This window comes from Centrocercus urophasianus, unplaced genomic scaffold (genome assembly GCF_019232065.1).
Source record: "Centrocercus urophasianus isolate 14NV4802_14NV808 unplaced genomic scaffold, USGS_Curo_1.0 seq_27, whole genome shotgun sequence".
NCBI classification, from domain to species: Eukaryota; Metazoa; Chordata; class Aves; order Galliformes; family Phasianidae; genus Centrocercus; species Centrocercus urophasianus.
In genome coordinates, this window is record NW_024884833.1 from 6538012 (window position 1) to 6557181 (window position 19170).

A 19170-nucleotide genomic window follows, 5' to 3' on the forward strand; every position below is an offset into this window, starting at 1 on the left:
TTAATCTGTTCTGATTATTATTCTGATTGTTCTGATAATTCTTGCCTCCTGCTGGTGTACTGTATGCCTCTATATACTTCTTTGGTGGTGTATCAGGTTTTAGGTATGTACACACACACATAACTGCACATGAGAGAAGAACAAATCTGGTATACGGGCATAGGGAATGCTAACAGAACACAGACAGGAAATGTCCACCCACAAAGAATGGTGAAATTTGAGGCAAGAAGTAATAATAGAAAAATCTACTACTGAAAACAAAACCTGCTTAATCTTATACAGTTGCATTGCTGTGAATTGTTATACAGGTAAATCAGAGATTTCTGTTTCTCCTTGCCTATAAAAAAACCCTTATGATTTCTCTAGAACTAAATCCTTCTAAAAAACAACAGCAGTAGTATGCAGTCTCAGTTGTCTTTTCTCCATAAAGCAACCTATTGTTGGCATTCATAAAGAGCAGGCAGATTTACAGCATCTTAGTGCCTTTTTTCACACTGCAAGATGCCTCTCTGGACAGCAGAATGTTTAAGAAAAAGACCATTGAGATCTACTTTCCTGAAATGTAAGCTTTCACAGAAAAATCAGTCAAAATACAAATTCTAGACAAAGACTCATAGAATCATTAAGGTTGGAAAGACCACTAAGATCATCTAGTCTAACCATCAGCCATGACTGAATGGCTATATATCATTTGTATACATGGCAACCAACCCTCTGCTGAGAAACACAAACCAAACAACTATAAAATCCCTTTCTGACTAGCAAGTTTGATTCTAATGTTGTTGACATGATTGGACCATTTTGGAAGATATGGCAGTATCACTTCACACTTCACACTTGGGGGGGGGGGGGGCCCCACCCCAAATCATTTATTTTTTCCTGCCTGGATTTCTGAATTTAATTGTAAAGTATGTTTAATGACATGATACGGACTGTGCTGGTAAAGAACAGGAGTTAATGGAAACTTATTACAATTCTGGAAACGAATTTCAGCCTTCTAGTTGTAGGTTACCCTTATACATCTGGTTTGCAGCAAAATTACTGGCTGGCAGCCAGCGAGGTTTCCATTAACTGCATTTTTTCCTTTATTAGTATTCACATGAACTGTAGCATATATAAAATCCATTCTCTTAAAAAATTCCAAACACTAATGACATTATATTCAACTTAAAATGCTTAAAGAATTTCTAAAGCCATAGAAAAAAAAAAAAAAAGGACCGAAATAGAAACATTTATTTGTAAACTTCACCACTTCCATTTTGAACTAGTTTACTAAAGAGAGAAAAGGCCTGATTATGAAATTCCTGCAAACGTTTAGTCCCAGCATTATCTTAAGCAAAAGGATCTCAAGCAAGAATAGCTAAGAATAGATATAACACTGGTATAATACCCTCCTCATAAAATTTCCTCATTGCTTCAGTAAGAGCACTTTGAGAGGTCAAACCATGGAAACCTCTAATGAAACAACTCATCCCTTCTCTTTTGAAAAGGATGCTCAATGCCACTTGAAGCCATTATTTTATTAGACTGCCCTACCTGAAAATTTACTCCAAGACACTCAGATTAGCACATGTATGTAAGAAGTGTCATTTGCTGGAAAAGAAACTTTTTTCTGCATTCTGATGTTCTGAATGAACATCATTAAAAGACCTGCCTTTTAGAAGGAGCTAAAAATCTTCCTTTCATATATAAAAATCGATTAGTCCCCATAGCATTGACTCTTCTTTTTACCAGAGGGTATCTTTTGTCACTTAACCAAGGGTTTTTGACAGCTTTACAGGATGCTACCCCAAGAGCTTAGGTATTTATAGCTTTATTCTCTTCAGTTTTCTGCTCTTACCCACTAGTTACTAATCACCAAGTAGTTTTTTTAATGGGTCTGAAATGAGCTAAAGGGTATCCTTCAATGATAGAAGCTTAAGACAGCACCAGCAAAGAGCTTCTGTCATATGTCCTTTTCCTGTTTTACTCATTTTCTCTTCTGGCAGACAAGCCAATGAGAGCTCAGACTCAAACTGCTCATTAGTGCAACGAGCTGATACAAGTTACTGCACTCAGTTTATTCCCCTTTACTGCTTTCACACTGATGTACAGGAGACACTGCTTTCTTTATTAGGCCCAGCTGAGGGATTCTGTGTTTTGAAACTGGCAAGAAAAGGAACTTCTCTCTGGCTGAAGTTTTCCCAGAAAAGGTACTTTTTTTTGACCAGTTCTAAATCTCCTGGCTTCAGTTAGCTCAAAACATTTTTGTTTCTATAAGTAGGACAACAATTTATTCCCAGGCAAGAAACAGTTTTAAGGTGAACTCACCTGTTTATGATGTTCCATATAAAAGGACTGTTTCTATAATATTTTGTGGTTACTTGGAATCATATAACAATATTAAAAATAAAGTCTATCATTTAAAGCTGTTTATTCACATTAAAAAAAAATAGAAAATATCTCTACATGGATGACAGAGGCTTTTCATGCCTTCCTCTGAACTACTACTAGAGGACCTTGCATATTACTTCATATTACCACAAAATATAAAAGTAATACCCCACATCCCATCATCAGGTCTACACATTTTCTGATTTTATGCAGAACAGTCCTAAGACCGAGGTCTCCCTGTACTGTACACACTGAGAGGTTAAAGCAGTCAGAGTATTATTTGTGTTCCCATTTTTCCAAAGTGTCTTCTCAAGAAAAGGGCATACTGCACTAAGAGATGCCCTCTTCTGTAATGGAGCTTCTGGACTTGCAACTTCTACTGCCTCACAGGGGCCTGTCATCAACCACCACTTCAGCTTTCAAGAGAGTAATCACAGCCATCTGTAGATCAACAGAGAGAGCAGCAGAGTAATCCCACCATGTCCACCAAGTGTTCATATCTGTCGCAGCCAAGGGAAGACACTATTTCAGCATCTACAGTTCTGTAAGCCTGCACCCATCAAGTTCTATACCACCACATTTCCTCTCAAGCAACTACAATTGCAATTAACCTGCCAGGCAGGGCAAAACTATTCCTTTGTATAACCAATGAGGAAAGCTAACTTACTGAATGCAAGCTCACAGAGAAGATGGAAGAACGAGTGTACTGAGCAAAAAGTTGAATTAATTCTGTTCTTATAGAACAAGAAATATTTATTTCTAACTATTATGTTTAAAGAACCAAAAAAATTATTGGGAAAAGCAATTTGAAGTGTAAGATTTTAACAGAAAATGCAAGAATATTGTTTTGGAGAGAAAGGTAACTAAAATGGAAGTTGATCCATCACAATGAAAACTAACATACAAGTCACATACCAACAGAACCTTCTCTTGCATATTATTGTGTTACTCACTTTAAAAAGGAAAACAAAACAAAAACATCACATGCCCATATACAAATACATACTAATGCGTGGAGGACATTTTACCAATTAAAACAATCATTTGGCAGAACATGTGACCTACAATTAGTTGCCTTTATTTATAGTCTTGTTTCTTAAAAAAATTCTTAATGAATTGGTGGGGATGAGGCTATTTGTTGATTAACATGACCCTGAATCTGCTGAGCAGTACAATGCTTCTCCAGGATCATCTCTGGGGAGAAAGTAAGAGAAGCTCAATGTAACTATAATCCATAACATGCAGTCCTGGGGATGTTTGGCTCTAAATCAGCATTACATTCTACCACCAGTAAATAATATAATACTAAGATTCTCCAATTGTAGTACTTAGAAATATTACACAATACTTGTAAACTCTTTTGAGGGAGAAGGATTCCATGAGATGAACGCTATACTGATCAGAATAAACAGTGTTAAATTAATACATACTTCAGAAGACAGGGGAGAGATCCAGGGACAGTGATAAGTAGTCAGTTCCTTCTCAAAGAATGGCAATATAAAGAATACTTTTGACAGCTTTCTCCTGTGTATAAATCTCTTTACAGAACTGCAGGGGTTGGAAGGGTCCTCTGGAGATCCCCCAGTCCAAGCCCCTGCTAAAGTAGGTTTCCTACAGCAGGTTGCACAGGAAAGCATTCTGACAGATTTTGAATATCTCTAGATAAGGAGATTCCACAACCTCCCTGGGCAGCTTGATCCAGTGCCCTCTCATCTCCACAGTAAAGATTTTCCTTGTGTTCAGATGGAACTTCCTGAGTTCCAGTTTGTACCCACTGCTCCTTGTCCTGTTGCTGGACACAACTGAAAAGAGGCTGGCCTCATCCTCTTGATATCCACCCTTTAGACATTACTAAGCACTGACAAGATACCCTCTTGGCCTTCCCTAGACTGAGCAGTCCCAGATCTCTCAGTCTTTCCTCATAAGGGAGATGATACAGACTCCTGATCACTTCTGGACAATCTCTAGGAGATCACTGTCTTTCTTGAACTGAGGAGCCCAGAACTGGACACAGTATGCCAGATGTGGCATCACCAGGGCAGAGGAGAAGGAAACGATCACCTCTCTTTACCTGCTGCCACACTCTTTTTAATGCATCCTACCCTTCTGACACAATTTTTTAAAAAATCATATGTTTTGTGATACATTGCACACTGCAGTTTAAAGGATGAAGCACTTATTACATCTGTTGTCTGTAGGAGTATTTTTGCTGAAAAATCTCAAGGATTTTGTGACTGAAAACATACAGAAAAGCAAAGCACAAGATAAAAGATTACTGCTTCTGATGTAAAGCAGCTGAACACTGGTTTCCAAGAATACTATGCCAACAAGATACTGCATAAAGTTAAAATACACCAAAAATGCACATTACCATTAGTGTGAACATGGTCCTTAACATAGCTGGAAGAAGTTGAAGACAAACTAATGCAAGTTCTTGTTAGAGGACTCCAACCAACACAGATAAGAACTCTGTTCTAAAGGTGAAGAAGGTATGGCTATCAAAGACATGGCTGTATAAAGTACTGGGCATCTCAAAATTGGAAATAAAATCTGTGTTTATCTGGATCACATTTTCCCAGAACTGTACAAAAAAACTTCAATATTTATGAAGCATTAATACAGGATGAACACCACAATATGGGGAAGTTAACAGCTCTACATTCCATTCAAAGTCTGAACTATGCATACAAATTCATTTACGTATTATAAAAACAAACCAAAGTATGAGGGCCACTGATGAAAGATGAAAACATCCTGAATAAATTACTTGCGTGTTGAGTTCTCTGCATCTGTAAGCACAGAGTCACAAAAGTCCTGGGTGGAAAGAATGATGACTACTTACACAGAAGGGCCAAATTAAGCTAGAAAGCAATATTTAAGTGCTGATTTTCTGAGAATATGACTTTACAACTTCTTTACTTTTTCAACAAAAATTCTATACGCAAAGCTCTCACAAACCCACTGGGCACAGAGGAGAGAAATGTGTTGTAGAAATAAAAGTCTAACTCTCAGTTTTAGAACTACATAAAAAATAGAAAACTCAGCCTAGGTTTTAAAGCCGATTAGACTGTTTTGCTCAACTGATCTGTGTTTTCTCTTGTATGACTGAACTAATAGCTATAAAAGAAGCTGGGTGGTAACTGGTCTGGTCAGCCCTCACAGCTGCCATGCAGGAAGAAAAAAATTCTTTATTTTCTTTTGTTGCCCTATTCTCTGCTGTGCCCTATCTTACGTATCAGTGCTGAGAAGGACAGATGTTGATGCCATTCCAGTTCACCATTCTGGAGAGTAAATAGACAGTTTGATGTCACTTTTGGTCTAGTAAGAAGGCTGTTCATTTAAATTCTCCCAGATCCAAGGCTAGGTATTAGAGAAATCCACACACTCACATTGACAAAGAAACAGCTGGAGAACCATGTAACTACATGTTTATGTCCTTTTTTCCATGTTATTCTGCACTCTGGTACATTTCCATACCATTAGAGAGCAGGTCTCCTCAGCAGGTACGTACACACATCGCAAATACACTGTAGTTCCTCTCTCATCTTGTTTAGCTCGAACTCTACACAGTGCTTCCAAAACAGCCCTAAACTAAATACTCAGTGTGCAAAAATCTATGAAAGTCATACATATCAAGTTAACACACACCTAAACATCTGGAAAAAACAGCTTCTCTTCTAAATTGCTGCTGCAGAGTACCATTGTAGCTTACATATCATCTTAGCTATTGTAGATCACAGGCTCCTAAAATCCATGTCCCAAGGGGGGAAAAAAAACGACAGATATTCCCAAAATTTCACAGCAGGCTCAACAGAGTATGAAAGCAGCACTTTCCATGCCATTGGTGTTGACCCTGTCCATTTTTACAGCAAGTTTTATTATATTTAATGTTTGCTCAAACTTGACTCCTGGAATTTAAACAGTTACATTAGGATCTCAGCTTTCATCTCCGTGTTTTCCAGAGTTTCAGTGAAAAGATGCAGGGAAAAAAATATAAAAAGCTTTGTTATGCCCTAAAAAAATTCTCGAGTGCCCAGAACAAATAAAAGCCATGTAAATGGCTTGCTCTGTGCTAACATTATCACACATTTGTGCTGCGCTTTCACAAAAGTTCATGTGTATTATACATATGCAGAACTACATCATGATGACTGTCTGAGAAGAAAAACACAGGCCAGACTGCTGTCTTTTCACTAGCCTTACACTAAACTTTCAAAAGTTTTCTTTGGGAAAAATGTCATGTACAACTGTAAACTTGACAATTCCGCATTTAAAAAAAGAAGAAAAAAAAAGGAGGAAAGAAGGAAAAGTCATAAAAGCCTCAGTTAGATCTAACAAGACATAGTTAAACTATTTCAGCTGGTAACTAACAGGTGTTGGATTTTATAGTAGTTATATGGAACCATTTCCCTGGATTACAACATAATAGATGTAAGCAGATAAAGCAATTTAAAAGTAATGAAGTCCATACCACGGAGATTTCACATGATCATGAGTAAAATAGCACATTTATAGCATTTTTGCTACAATCATCTCAGCCCCAAAACTGCCATGATTTTTCTGTCCCAGCCATTTATGCCAGAAAAGCACTAAAATAATAGAATAGTGGCACTGCATACACTTCAATAAAATGCTTACTTGCTGTGGGCTAATGGGAGAATAGAATTTTCTGGGGCTGAAATACAGAAAAGGTGGCCCCAGTAAAAAAATAACAACAGTGTTTATGCAAATGATTGGGTTAATCTACATGATTAGTCTACACTTAAGGAGATGCAGTTAGTATGGTCACATAGTGAAGACTAAACCAGTAGCCTAATATGATGATACTCCCACTTTTTTATGTCATAATATGATAGTTTCTAAAATTTAAAAAAAAAAAATGTAATACCCATGACTTCGCCTTAAAAATGTAAAATTTCCTACATTTTTCAAGATTGTAGTAACATGGACACTTTAGCCATATCTATATAATTTCTCTCCTCTGCTTAATTTCTAAATCCTTACTATTTTTGTAAGTCAGTGAATTCCAAACACACTATAGCAATAAAACCACAATATACCAGCTTGCTTCCATGATGGAATCATTGCCTGTTGATCTCACTGCATCCTTATCCTGCAGCGATTCATCCCATCACATAGAAGCAGTTTAATATCTTCTACAAGTGAAGCAAAAACATTTTTCCCTTTGTGACTACAGCTGATGAAAATAGGCTCAGTAGAATCTTTTGAGTTGGAAGGGGCACTTGAATATTATCTGTTCCACCTCCCCAGCAATGAACTGGGACACTGTCTCTCCAGAGACAGGACATCTGCCACATTTCTGGGCAACCTGTTCCAGTGCCTCACCGTACATACTGGAAACATCTGCTTCCGTACGTCCAACCTAAACCTCTCTTCTCTTAGTTATGAAACCATTTCCTATTTCACAAAATTCTGATTCTGAATCTTGCTTCAGCACTGTTACAGTGAAGGATAAAATAATAAAGTGTGTGTGAAAGTGGCATAAGGCCTCCGCTTTTCAAATAGCCAAAAGTTTCTGTTTAGGAAACAGATGTCAGGTAATTAATTTACTAAGGTTTCCCTGTTTTTCCTCACTACTTGACCAATTTCTTCCTCTACTCCTACTCTGGAAGATATCTTATTTACACCAAAAATTCCCAGAAAAATGTATACCATTGGGAACACATTCCCTGAGAAAAGATTCTTAAAAGTTTAAAACCTTTCAAAAACCTTACATATTTTCTAACATGTATACAACTATTGACTTTTTGAAGGTTAATAGCCTGGCTGAACAAATGATAAATCTGAATTGAAGGACATACTCTGCCAGGTATCAAGTTGTCTCCAAACAATTGTTCAGAGACTTGACTTTTTTCCTATATTTTCCTTGGTCCCACTGTCCCAAATGCTGACAGATTTTCTGAAGGGGTTCTGGGCAGGCCAGCCTTAAAACCAGGGAAAGCAGTCAGTCCAAATTCTGCAGTGGCCAAAGGTGTCCACCACTGTGGAGGTTTTCTCTTCCTCCATACCACATGCTGACCTTGGTGCTTTTTCTTAACTCTAGATGGAAGATGGGTTTGCTCTGTTCTTACCCCATACAGCAGCTAAACGGTGCCATACTACCATGGCACTAACAGGCACTGATGGCCATTCAGGCTTCTGCCTACCATCTGCCTAGCCTTTCTGCAAACAGAACAGATCATCTTAAGCCACTGTTTATTTCTGAATACAATCTGGAGGGAAACATCTTGGACTGTACAATATTTTTTCTGCTAACACCTACTTCTGATTGCAGTAACTATATGGGTTAACAAAAAATACCATGTGGAGCTGTCTTCAACTACTATGAATCTAAACTGTGTTATCTGAAAAAGATCTATCTTTGGCTCCCAGCCCTGGTTAATAGCAGGATTTTTCAGCTAACAAGGGCCTGGAGGTTTTAAAAAACAAAAAGGCATTTTCCAGATACTCTTGCACATATGTAATAGTTAAATTAACAAACCTGACTCCAGATCTAAAGTGGCATTTTATGGATTACTTTAAAAAGGTGCTCATGTTGCAACTTTAAGACTGCTTAAAGACACACAAGCAGTTAATTAAATACAACCCATAGTCTATAACATCACTGCTATATATTCATTGTTTGGTAATTGACTTACTAAGGAGTTTGTATTTTACTGAAGGCAAATGGTTTGGCTAAAGTAACTCTACTTAAAAATGAAAAGTCCTTACTCGTGAGCTGTCACAGTTTATTAGCATGCTTTTCTTCGTCGGTTGTATTCCAATAGGCTTAGGCATTCCAAAAAAGCTCCTACTACTAATCACAATGTTATAATTGCAGGAAGAACACTCATTATGCACAAAATAATTGGGCTGGAGACAGAAATTCATAAAACAGAGCTGTGTGTCTTCAAACTCTGCCTTCACACATAGTGAACTTTGAGAGTTTCAGATCACTGCAATTGCAGACGAGTGAGAAGATGAGCAACACTGACCAGCAAATTAGCATACACAATCTGTTTGATCTTCTTGATGCCACTGTGTTGCTGCAGCAACAGAGAGAGGCGTGTACTACTTTTTCTCCCTACAAAACCTATAAAAATGGGTACAGAAAGTATCAAAGGATCTCTTCTGCAACCACTGCACCATTCAGAAAGGACAGCTGTCTTCCAAGGCCTTGGAAGACACCTCCCTTGGATCTAAACCTTTGTATTTCCCTATTTCACAAAGCCTACAGTTTACATAAATATTATGAGAACATCACCATATTTCATGGCCAGAGAGCAAAAACAAGGTCATGTCTTCATTTTTATTTTATTTTTTTAATCATACTGCTGCACTGTCCCATACAGAAAGCAAACAGAAAGTGTAATTCAACTAAAACATCCTGTTACTGAATTTAAAAGCATGATCTTTAGAGCTTCCTACCCGAGCTAATATTCCTGCACCTCAATAAAACTATAAATCCTCCATGTTTTCACTCACTGTCCAAGTCAGGAAAAATGTGGAGCTGGTGGAGAGGGTCAAGAGGAGGGCCACAAAGATGATCCTTGGGCTGGAGCACCTCTCCTGTGAACACAGGCTTAAGGAACTTGGCCCTAAGGTGCTTGTTCAGCCCAGGAAAGAGGAAGCCACAGGGAGACCTCGCTGCAGTCTTCCAGTATTTACAGGGAATAAACAGCTCCATGCCAGTCCTTCACATCATGCTACTGTCACCAGAGAGCAAAGTTCAGAACTGCCCCTACACTCCCCCTATGCGAAGCTGCAGCTGCCACAAGGCCTTCCCTCAGCCTGCCCTGCTCTGGGCTGAGCACACATAAGAACCTCAGCTGCTCCTCGTAAGTCTTGCCCTCTAGTCCTTCCACCATCTTCGTATGTCTTCTTTGGATGCTACTAGTTTTATGTCTTATAATGTGGTGCCTAGAACTGTGCACAGTGCTGGAGGTGAGGCTACCCCACTGCAGAGCAGAGCAGAACAATCCCTTCTCTTAAATGTCTAGCAGTGCTGTGTTTGATACACCCCTGGATATGGTACTTTTACTAAATTTCATGTGCTTGGCGATCACCTAGTCTTCCAGTTGTCAAGTTCTCTCTGCCAGGCCTTCCCACACCTGATGAAGTTCACAATTACCCATAATTTGGTGTCCTCTGCAAGCTTACTTACTACGTGTTTGAGTCCTGAATCGAGATAAAAACATTAAAGAGGACTGGACAAAAAAAATAAGAGCCCTGCAGAACCTTTCTATTTACTGCTCACCAGTCAGATGTTACTCCATTTATTATAACCTCTGAGTCCAATCCATCATTCAACTGTTAGCCTGTTTTAGTATGTACTTGCTACACTGGATCTTTTGTCCAGAAGGATACTGTGAGAAACAGCTTTGCTGAAATTCAAAAAGATTATATCAACTGCCTTATCTTGGTCAACTATGTGGGTAATCTCATCATAGAAAGTAATTAACTTTCTATGTAATTAACTACATAAAAAAAGACTTTCCCCTCAAGAACCTGCGTTGTTTATGAACAATAATTGCATAGTCTTTTAGGTGTTTTTCAGCAACTCACATAATGACCTCCAAATTTTATCAGGCACTGAAGTGAGACTGATGTAGGTATCAGGGTCTGCTTTCTTGAAAACAAGGACAATATCTGACAGCTCCCAGTCAAATGGGTACTCTTCATATTCCCAAGGTCACAGCAGAAAAACTGAGAGGTCTTGTGATTACATCAGGTAAGTAAATAAGATTGGAATGAATTTTATAACATGCTATTATGTCAGAGCCTGCCACTGAAGAAACATCATCCCAGCTCCGGGCAACTAAAATGGTTAATATCACAATGCACAAACAGACCGTAACTACTGACATAGTAAAACTCTCTAATAAACATTGCAACTTTTCAATCTTTTTTCCATATTACCTTGTTTATAGCATGTATCATTTGTTGAGTTAGCTGTATTTTTTTTTTCTCTGAAATACTTAGAAACCCACCAACACAATCATATTTTCCCATCACGTAATTACCTCTATTACATTATAACATTGCTCAAATGCCTCTTATGGTGCTCCTTGGTTAAAACTAACAAAACGTAGAAGGACTTCATGAAATTCTGTGGATATTAGTTAACCACACTTCCCAGCTCTCCCATAAAAGTGTGAATCCACAGGTACCTTCAGGTACTTTGCCAGGATTTTTAGATATATTTCCTATAAATAAATATATTACTGGTATTCTAAATATTATCTAATCACTGACCAGAGCCATAGTCATCTTGATTTTTTGGTAAGCATGTTCCCAAAGCTGTTTTCACCCATACAGTGACATGGACCATACTTGCCCTCCCAGTGAAGAGCCAACTGTTCCATGATTCAGGATGTCAATATTAATATAAACCAGAGCCCATATCTGTAGATTCTTCTCTCTGAGTGGAATTTAGTACTTTACTTTTTCAATAAAAGAGGTGTGAAAAACTAGAAAACTCAAAATCTGCTTTAGTACAGAATTAAGGCACCGCTCATGTCCTGCAGTGGCAGCATTCCAGTTGGATGACAAACAGCAGGACAAGAGGATTTGTGTAATCTATGAAAAAGACAAGAGTGTGAACGTTATAACATTGATAAAAGGCAGGAGGTTGCAATACAAAGATGGCAACACACATTAACAATTAAATCATCTGCAAGCTGCTATTCAGCACACACATCTGCAACATCTGCATGTGTACGATTCCAGTTATACTGCAGTTGCTTTTCTTAATTCCTTCCTGTGTGAAGAATATTGAAGGTCTTATGTAGAATGTGAAGGTCTTATGTACCTGAGTAAATAAGAAATGTAAAATCAAACTCGATTCTGATTGGCTGGCTACATCAAGAGTAGGTAGTGAGTCATAGGATATTGCCATGACTCATAAAAAGCTAAATATTCTATTTTAAAGACATTTAAATATTATTTACGCTAAGGCTGTTAAGTATGAACGTTTTCAGGTTTAAAGGGAAGATCACAAAAACAACTTCAACAGTGCTGTAGAGAGGGGCCTATCATTTTACACACCTTCCAAACTGTATAGCCTTTGCATGATTTAACTCTTCATGCATTAAAATGCCCATTTAGAAACTCAACAGACGTGAGATCTTTCCCGGCTACATGTTTCTATGAAGAACCTAACCATTGCTACATCCTCACAGATGTAGTTCCAGAGAGTGCAAGCACAGCTATGAATCTGAAGGCAGTAGTGGAGGCAGAAAATATAATAAAAATCAAAGAGCTGTTGAATAAGCTAAACTAGTCAGATTTTCTCTCCATCCTGCTTACTGCCTCAAGCCTTAAGTACAAATGAAGACACCAAACAGGTCTTCTCTTCCTATTCTCTTCCGTCTCTACTCATGTATCGATAAAAGATGCTCCTAAAGCTGAACCCTGCCAGGAGAATGATTTAAATCCTAATCATCAAAAGAATACTGTGCTTGAAACAGATGAGCAGGCATGGAAGAAATATTTTCAGGAAAGCAAACCTCCATTAAAAAAAACTTTCTTGTTGAGTCTATTGAGTCTATTAACTTTGGATAGATTCCCCCCTTTCAAGGAACTCTTTGTCCAGTAAGCTGGCATCATTTACAGAACTGCCCGTTTTAGCAGAAAAATAACAAACAATACAATATTACTTCAGTCTTTTCCCAAATTCACTGAATTATCTAGTGTCTGACCATAAAAACCTTAGCATGTGAGATATAAGTATTCAAACCAACTCCCTTCGATCTTAAAAAAAAAAAAAAAAAAAAAAAAAAAAAAAAAAAAAAAAAAAAACCATGAAATTAAAAAAGAACAAGATCAAAAGAACACTACTTATAACCATCTCCCCTTTGGTCATTGGTCATAATGCTGACATTTATAAATTACATACACTTGATTAGGAAACACAATTCGAACACAATATGTATAAGTTTTCACAGCCAGTAGTCAACACCCTTCAGCTGAAATACAAATATGGCACACAATCCTGCAGACTAGAAATGCTTTATACATACAAAAAGAAACAAAACAGCTCTTACTTCAGATTTAGAAGACATGTTTTCCTCCATGTCAGAATCATTGGGGTCTATAATATCATCAAATGGTGGCAGAGTAGATGTCTTCTTTTCCAGTGTATCACTTTCAATTTTGACTCTCCCCATCTTAAGCTGAGACTTGTCCTTTGTTTGCTTTTTGTCAGCTGAACAAGTAAGAATTAGTGATGGAGCATTAGAAAAGCTTTTAAATAATGACTCTGGCACACTTTTTTTTCTCTTTTTTGTAGAAGGTTCATCAGAATCCAGAATGGAGGGCCTTTTTGTAGGAGTCTTCTTTTCTTGCTGTCCACCTGTGATGGTAAGGATGGGGGTGTTTTCAGATTTTGGCTCCTTGGACATGGATTTAGGTTCCTTGAAGGCCATCTTAGGAACCATTTTTTCATCTTTTAGTGGTTTATTTTCTTTGGGTTTCTTAGAGGATTCTTTGGAAGATTTATTGTGTTCCCTGGAAGGTTCTTTGAAGGCACTTTTTTGTTCTTTTGAGTCTTTAGAAGTTTTTTCCTTGTGCTCCTTTGTTAACTTGTGGGGCTTTGAAAAACTGTTACTACTGCCACTACTGCTATTTATGTTCAGAATCTTAGTAGGGTCCTGCAAAAATGAGATGTAAAACTTAAGATAAAAAAAGAAATAAACAACGCAGACACAAGATTCATGTCAGAAACTTTAAACTGCAGGGTGAAAAAAAGAAACAGTAAATGACCATATAAGAATTGATAGAGAAACTATTACAAAGCTGTGAAGCATGAGCAGTTATTACTGCCTTTTGTCATTTGCAAGACAAAGGTTAGTTTTTATTGCTTAAGAATCAGATATGGCCCTCAAGAAACATTTTAAGGTGAGCATAAAGATTAGTTCACATTTCCTAAACTATGATCATTAAATTTCAGGAAAAAAAATCACAACAAAAGATCATCATATCAATCATATACTGGTAACAGAATTACTTCAGGGCCAGTGTAAAACACGTCGTCCTACTGATATTTCAGGCAGAGCTTGAGTGCCATACCGTGATCCCCTCTTCAACTTTAGCTAGAGCCTATCCTTTATACGGAATGGAAACTGTGGATCCAGCCTGGGTATGTCAGACATGATTTGACATGCAACATCTCAGTAGTAAACGCTGTTTAACAGAAAGCCTCTACTAAGAAGGTTTTCCTTCTTCGCATTTACTATTGTTTATATTGAGCATTTCATTGCATTTTTTTCAATTCTGTAGTTATACAGTGAGATGGATCTCTGAGAGGGTGACAACTCAGAGGTCCTACAAGACAGAAAAAAAGAGAAAACTTAAACGTTGGACAGAAACGTCAACTGACCCTGCAAATTTCAACAAAATAATCATCCCTAACTGACTGAAGAGATGCGGACAAGAAGAGGATTGTCTCAAAAGTAAAGTACAGTGCATTATGGATTAATTCTAGAAGCACCTCTAATGCTTGCTAAATGTCTGGAGAGCCCATCCCTAGTTCCAGAAAGTAAAAAATGTTCTACCAGTAACCTGCAACACAAACTTGGTGGGGAAAATAAGAGTGAATGGAAACACTATTTTTTTTTTTTTCCTCCTGTAGACCTATTTTAAACGTTGGGAGAAAAAACTAATTTAAAAAACTGAAAATGAAATAATTGCAAAATAGTTTGAGGAAAAACTTCTGCAGTATAACGGAAATTTTTTATCACAAATAAACAGAATGGGTCTATGATTAGCAAGCCGAAACAAAGACTCTTTGGCAAGCTTACAGTGCCAAGCTACTTCTAGCAACAAGTCAATTTTGAAATTTCCATATACATATACATTAATACAAATACTAATATCTGCTACAAATACAAATACTAACATCTGCCAATATCCCATACTAATGAAAGATAAACTACTTTGAAACACAAAGTTGTAAACACAAGTCACTATATTTCTAAACAATAAACAAGATTCTGGTGACATCTGAACATATGAATGTGAAGCACTTCCTTGTTTCTCAGGCTAGTAATTAAAAACAGAAATCCCATTTCCATCCCTGAATCTCCTAATACTACAACAGACAATTAGTATTCCATCTGGGAAAAGAGGAAAATACCTGTGGTTGTTCAAAATCTAATAAAGCAATACTTCCCCTAGCACCAATTCTCACTTACATCCCTGGTCTGCATTATTTTGATGCAGCTAACAGTAAGTTTACACTAAATAAATGTTCTTACCTATTGATATCACTGGATTATGTCACGATCTAAAAAATACCTAGAGACATCTTTCTTCTCATGTTATTTCCCAGGAAAAGCCTTATTGGCTCAAATATTTTCTATCCAATTAAATCTCACCTTTGGCCCATGAGATGATTTCTTCTTCACTTCAGAAAAAGATAGGGAGTTACTAGGAAGGTTGGGGAGATGCAGGCTCTGCCCTGAAGAGAACGATGTGCCATCTGTCATAACCATAATCTGTTACAAGAAGGAAAGCATGTTAAGTCAACTACCAACAATCTCAACTAAGTAACCTGCAAATCACTTTAGTATGAAAACAAAATTCATACAGCAAACAGTATCCTTGTTTCTTTTCAACAAGGAATGAGTTAATGAAATCACTCGGCCATCCACTATTGAACGAATAAATTATATCCTTCACTTTCATACAACTACAATGCACCCTCAGAAAACTGCAAAACTTCTTCTAATACAGTTTTTTATATGGCACTGCGTACTTAGGCTTCTTCCCCTTGTCCCAAGCAATGTCTGGTAGAACACTTGAATGTCTATTCTATCTGCTCCAGAAAGATCTGCAAGCCACTGATGACCCATACAGAAATACAGAAATGTGTATATGCCTTTGCTCTCCAATAAAGCAATACAACAGAAGATTATTGGGCAAGGGTGGCAAGGTGTGGTGGCAGGGGTGACCTCAGAAAAGAGACCCATACTGGACAGAGTGAGTTCCAGTTAGTTCCACCAGCCTCACAGCAGGACATAGCTGAATGTCAAAGCAAAGCTAGTTATGCCTCCAGGAAAAGATTTAAGGCTGAGATGGAGAAAATCAAATGTTAAGAAACTGCAGTGCGAATACCTAAATTGGAGAGGAAGCAAGGAGAGAAAATGCTCCAGGTGTCAGAGAAGATATTTATCTGCAGCCAGTGGAAAGAACCGTTCCAGAGATATTCATACATAACCCAGAGAAGACCACATACCAGTTCAGGTGGATATACCTAGAAGGGCTAAAGCACATGGAGAGCCCACACTAGAACAGTTCTTGAACTATGATCTGTGGACAGAACCCACACTGAATCAGGCAAAAGCTTAGAAGAGGAAGGAGCAACAGAGAACTGTTAAGTTCTCCCTTGTACTGCTCATGGAGGAGGAAGAGAAAGAGGTGTCAAGAATGAAGGAGTAATGTGGATCGCGGGAAGGATGGAGAAAGGAAAAGGTGTTATGATGTTCAGTTTTTAACTTCAAGCTTCTGCTTTACCTAGTGTGCAGTAAATTGGAAGGCTGACTAAACATTTTTGCTGAAACGAGGGTCTAACTGCCTGTCTTGATTTCAAGGGCTCTTAAGTACAAACTGATAAACCTCAGGAACCAGAGATAACTCAACCAATCGTAGAATAGTACTCTATGGTTAGCACATTCAGTAGCACATCTAGGGTATTGATATGTATGCTTTATATTTTAACTCTCCAGTCAGTACAAGTCAAGAGGGGCTATTATTTACTATCCACTGCTTTTTCAAGCCAGGGTTTCAATTTCTTTGCTTATTCATTTATTTATTAAACATAAGCTCAAAATAAATCTTTCTGCAGTCAACACTGTTCAAAAGATGTTGTGATAGCCTAGAGAATATTAAGGGACATGCTTAGGTAATAAGTATTACTTTTTGTTTTTGCCTGTAACTTCGGCATATGTCAACACTGCAACTACAATTCTGAGAAGGATAATGCAGGTAACTTAAGTCAAAACTTACTTCCTTCCTTTTCCATAGGCTCATGTAATTAAAAAAAAAAAAAAAAAAAAAAAAAAAAAAAAAAAAAAAAATTAAATTATCAACTATTCAGCAAATGTTGTGAAGTAACATTCCACACAGGCACATAAATTTAATCTTGTTTCCCTTTTTCATTTCCCAGATTGGTAAACGAGAACATACGAGACAGAAATTCAAAGACCAACAAGGCAGAAAACAGCAGCATCCATCTTGTTGTCAGGACAAAGTCAACTGCAACTAGCTATTGTGAATCACAGTAAGAGAACTTTTTTGGCCTTGTGAATACTATGTAACCTCAACTTACCTAGGGTTTTGGCTGGGTTCAGCACAGCTGAACACAAGGAAGGGCAAAAGTAACAAAATGTGTAGCCGCATATAAATATCTATTGTGGTGTAAGCCAGCAGGTAGCCAAGCATCACACAGTCATTTGCTCACTCTTGCACAGTGGAACAAGGGAGAGAACGAAGAACAAAAAAAAAAAAAAAAAAAGAGGTAGAAAGGTTGAGATAAAAACCATTTAAAAGGACATAAATAAAAGGGAAAATTAAACAGATAAGAATAACACACAAAACAAGTAATGCACAATGCAGTTCTTCATCACTTGTTGACTGATGACTAGCCAGTGTCCAAGCGGTGCAATCTTCCTTGGCCAACTCCCCCTGTTTATAGTTCAATATGATGCCATTTGGTATGGGACACCTTTGGTCAGTTTGGGTCACAATTTGGTTTTTGTTTCCTTCCAGCTCCTCATACCCACCCCCTCAGCTCCAGCCTCCTTGCTGGCATGAGAGTGTGAGAAGCTGGAATACCCTTGGTTCTGTGCTGCACTGCTTAGTGTGTTTTCTCCTAAATCCAAAACACAGCATCAAACTCGCCACTATAAAGAAAATTATCTATCCCCACTGAAGCCAGGACAATACCATAAGCCTGTACTGCAGATAACGATAGAGACAAATTCATTTTCTCTATCTTCTCTAACAAAACCAATCAAGAGGATTGTTAAATAAGATTGTTCTCCTTTAAATTGCACTTAATGAAATGTTTTAAATCCACCAACTTCATCACAGAGAATACCACTTGCATTAAAACGAATTAATCTTTCAGCAAAAGCAGATACAAGATTACCCATTATTACAGAGTTTAAGGAAATATTTTGTTGAAACAAGCAGTTCTGTTCACTCACTCATGCAAGAAAATGATACATAGGTATGTTGTGCAGAAACGAAGTATGGAAGATGAGGTTTTGTCCTATCTTCACACATAAAAGCAAAGAAACAAAAAACACTGCTAAGGATCTTTCTCCCATAGTTGGAAGCTGCCATTTTCTCCCTAGAGTACAGAATTCTGACTCACCGCATTAAGTTGGAATTCAGCAATTGCACAAATTTTCTTTTTAGAGTTAGGAAAAGTTTCAGTTTTGAAATACTTATATATTCTGTATTTCTGTTATTTGTACAACACACATTCTTAAAAAGCTGACACTTAAAAAAAATAGATGGACTCCTCAGATAACTCAGTTTCTAGACAAGTATTAAAGAATTATTTGGATCATTAACAGCCTCAGCATGCAGATTATATATTTAGAAACAGGATGGCTCTCTAAAGAGAAATCTACAGGGCTTGGACATTAGTATCATCTGAGGTCAGGTAGCTACAGCAAATCTGTCATAGTTCTACACATATGGTTTTTTGAAAACAAAACCTGGACATTCCAAATGGTGAGCCATAAAAATTTCAGATTATTAACTCCTGTAGCCTACTGGTTCATTATA

General features: G+C 37.5%; 1 protein-coding gene and 1 long non-coding RNA gene across 3 annotated transcripts in view; one reads left to right on the forward strand and one right to left on the reverse strand.

Annotated features, from left to right (window-relative positions):
- MLLT3 (MLLT3 super elongation complex subunit) overlaps positions 1–19170 on the reverse strand; it is a 108771-nt gene that overhangs the window by 19001 nt on the left and 70600 nt on the right. For both annotated transcript variants that reach the window (XM_042826917.1, XM_042826916.1), the window contains 2 exons: positions 15750–15869; positions 13419–14024 (listed from right to left, as the gene is read on the reverse strand). In XM_042826917.1, coding sequence (XP_042682851.1) covers positions 13419–14024; positions 15750–15869 — 726 coding nt within the window. The remainder of the gene's footprint in view (positions 1–13418; positions 14025–15749; positions 15870–19170) is intronic.
- Positions 14781–19170, forward strand: part of LOC122164703 — a 14119-nt gene continuing 9729 nt past the window's right edge. The window contains exons 1-2 of the long non-coding RNA XR_006170296.1: positions 14781–14825; positions 17540–17653. This is a non-coding gene — a long non-coding RNA (uncharacterized LOC122164703). The remainder of the gene's footprint in view (positions 14826–17539; positions 17654–19170) is intronic.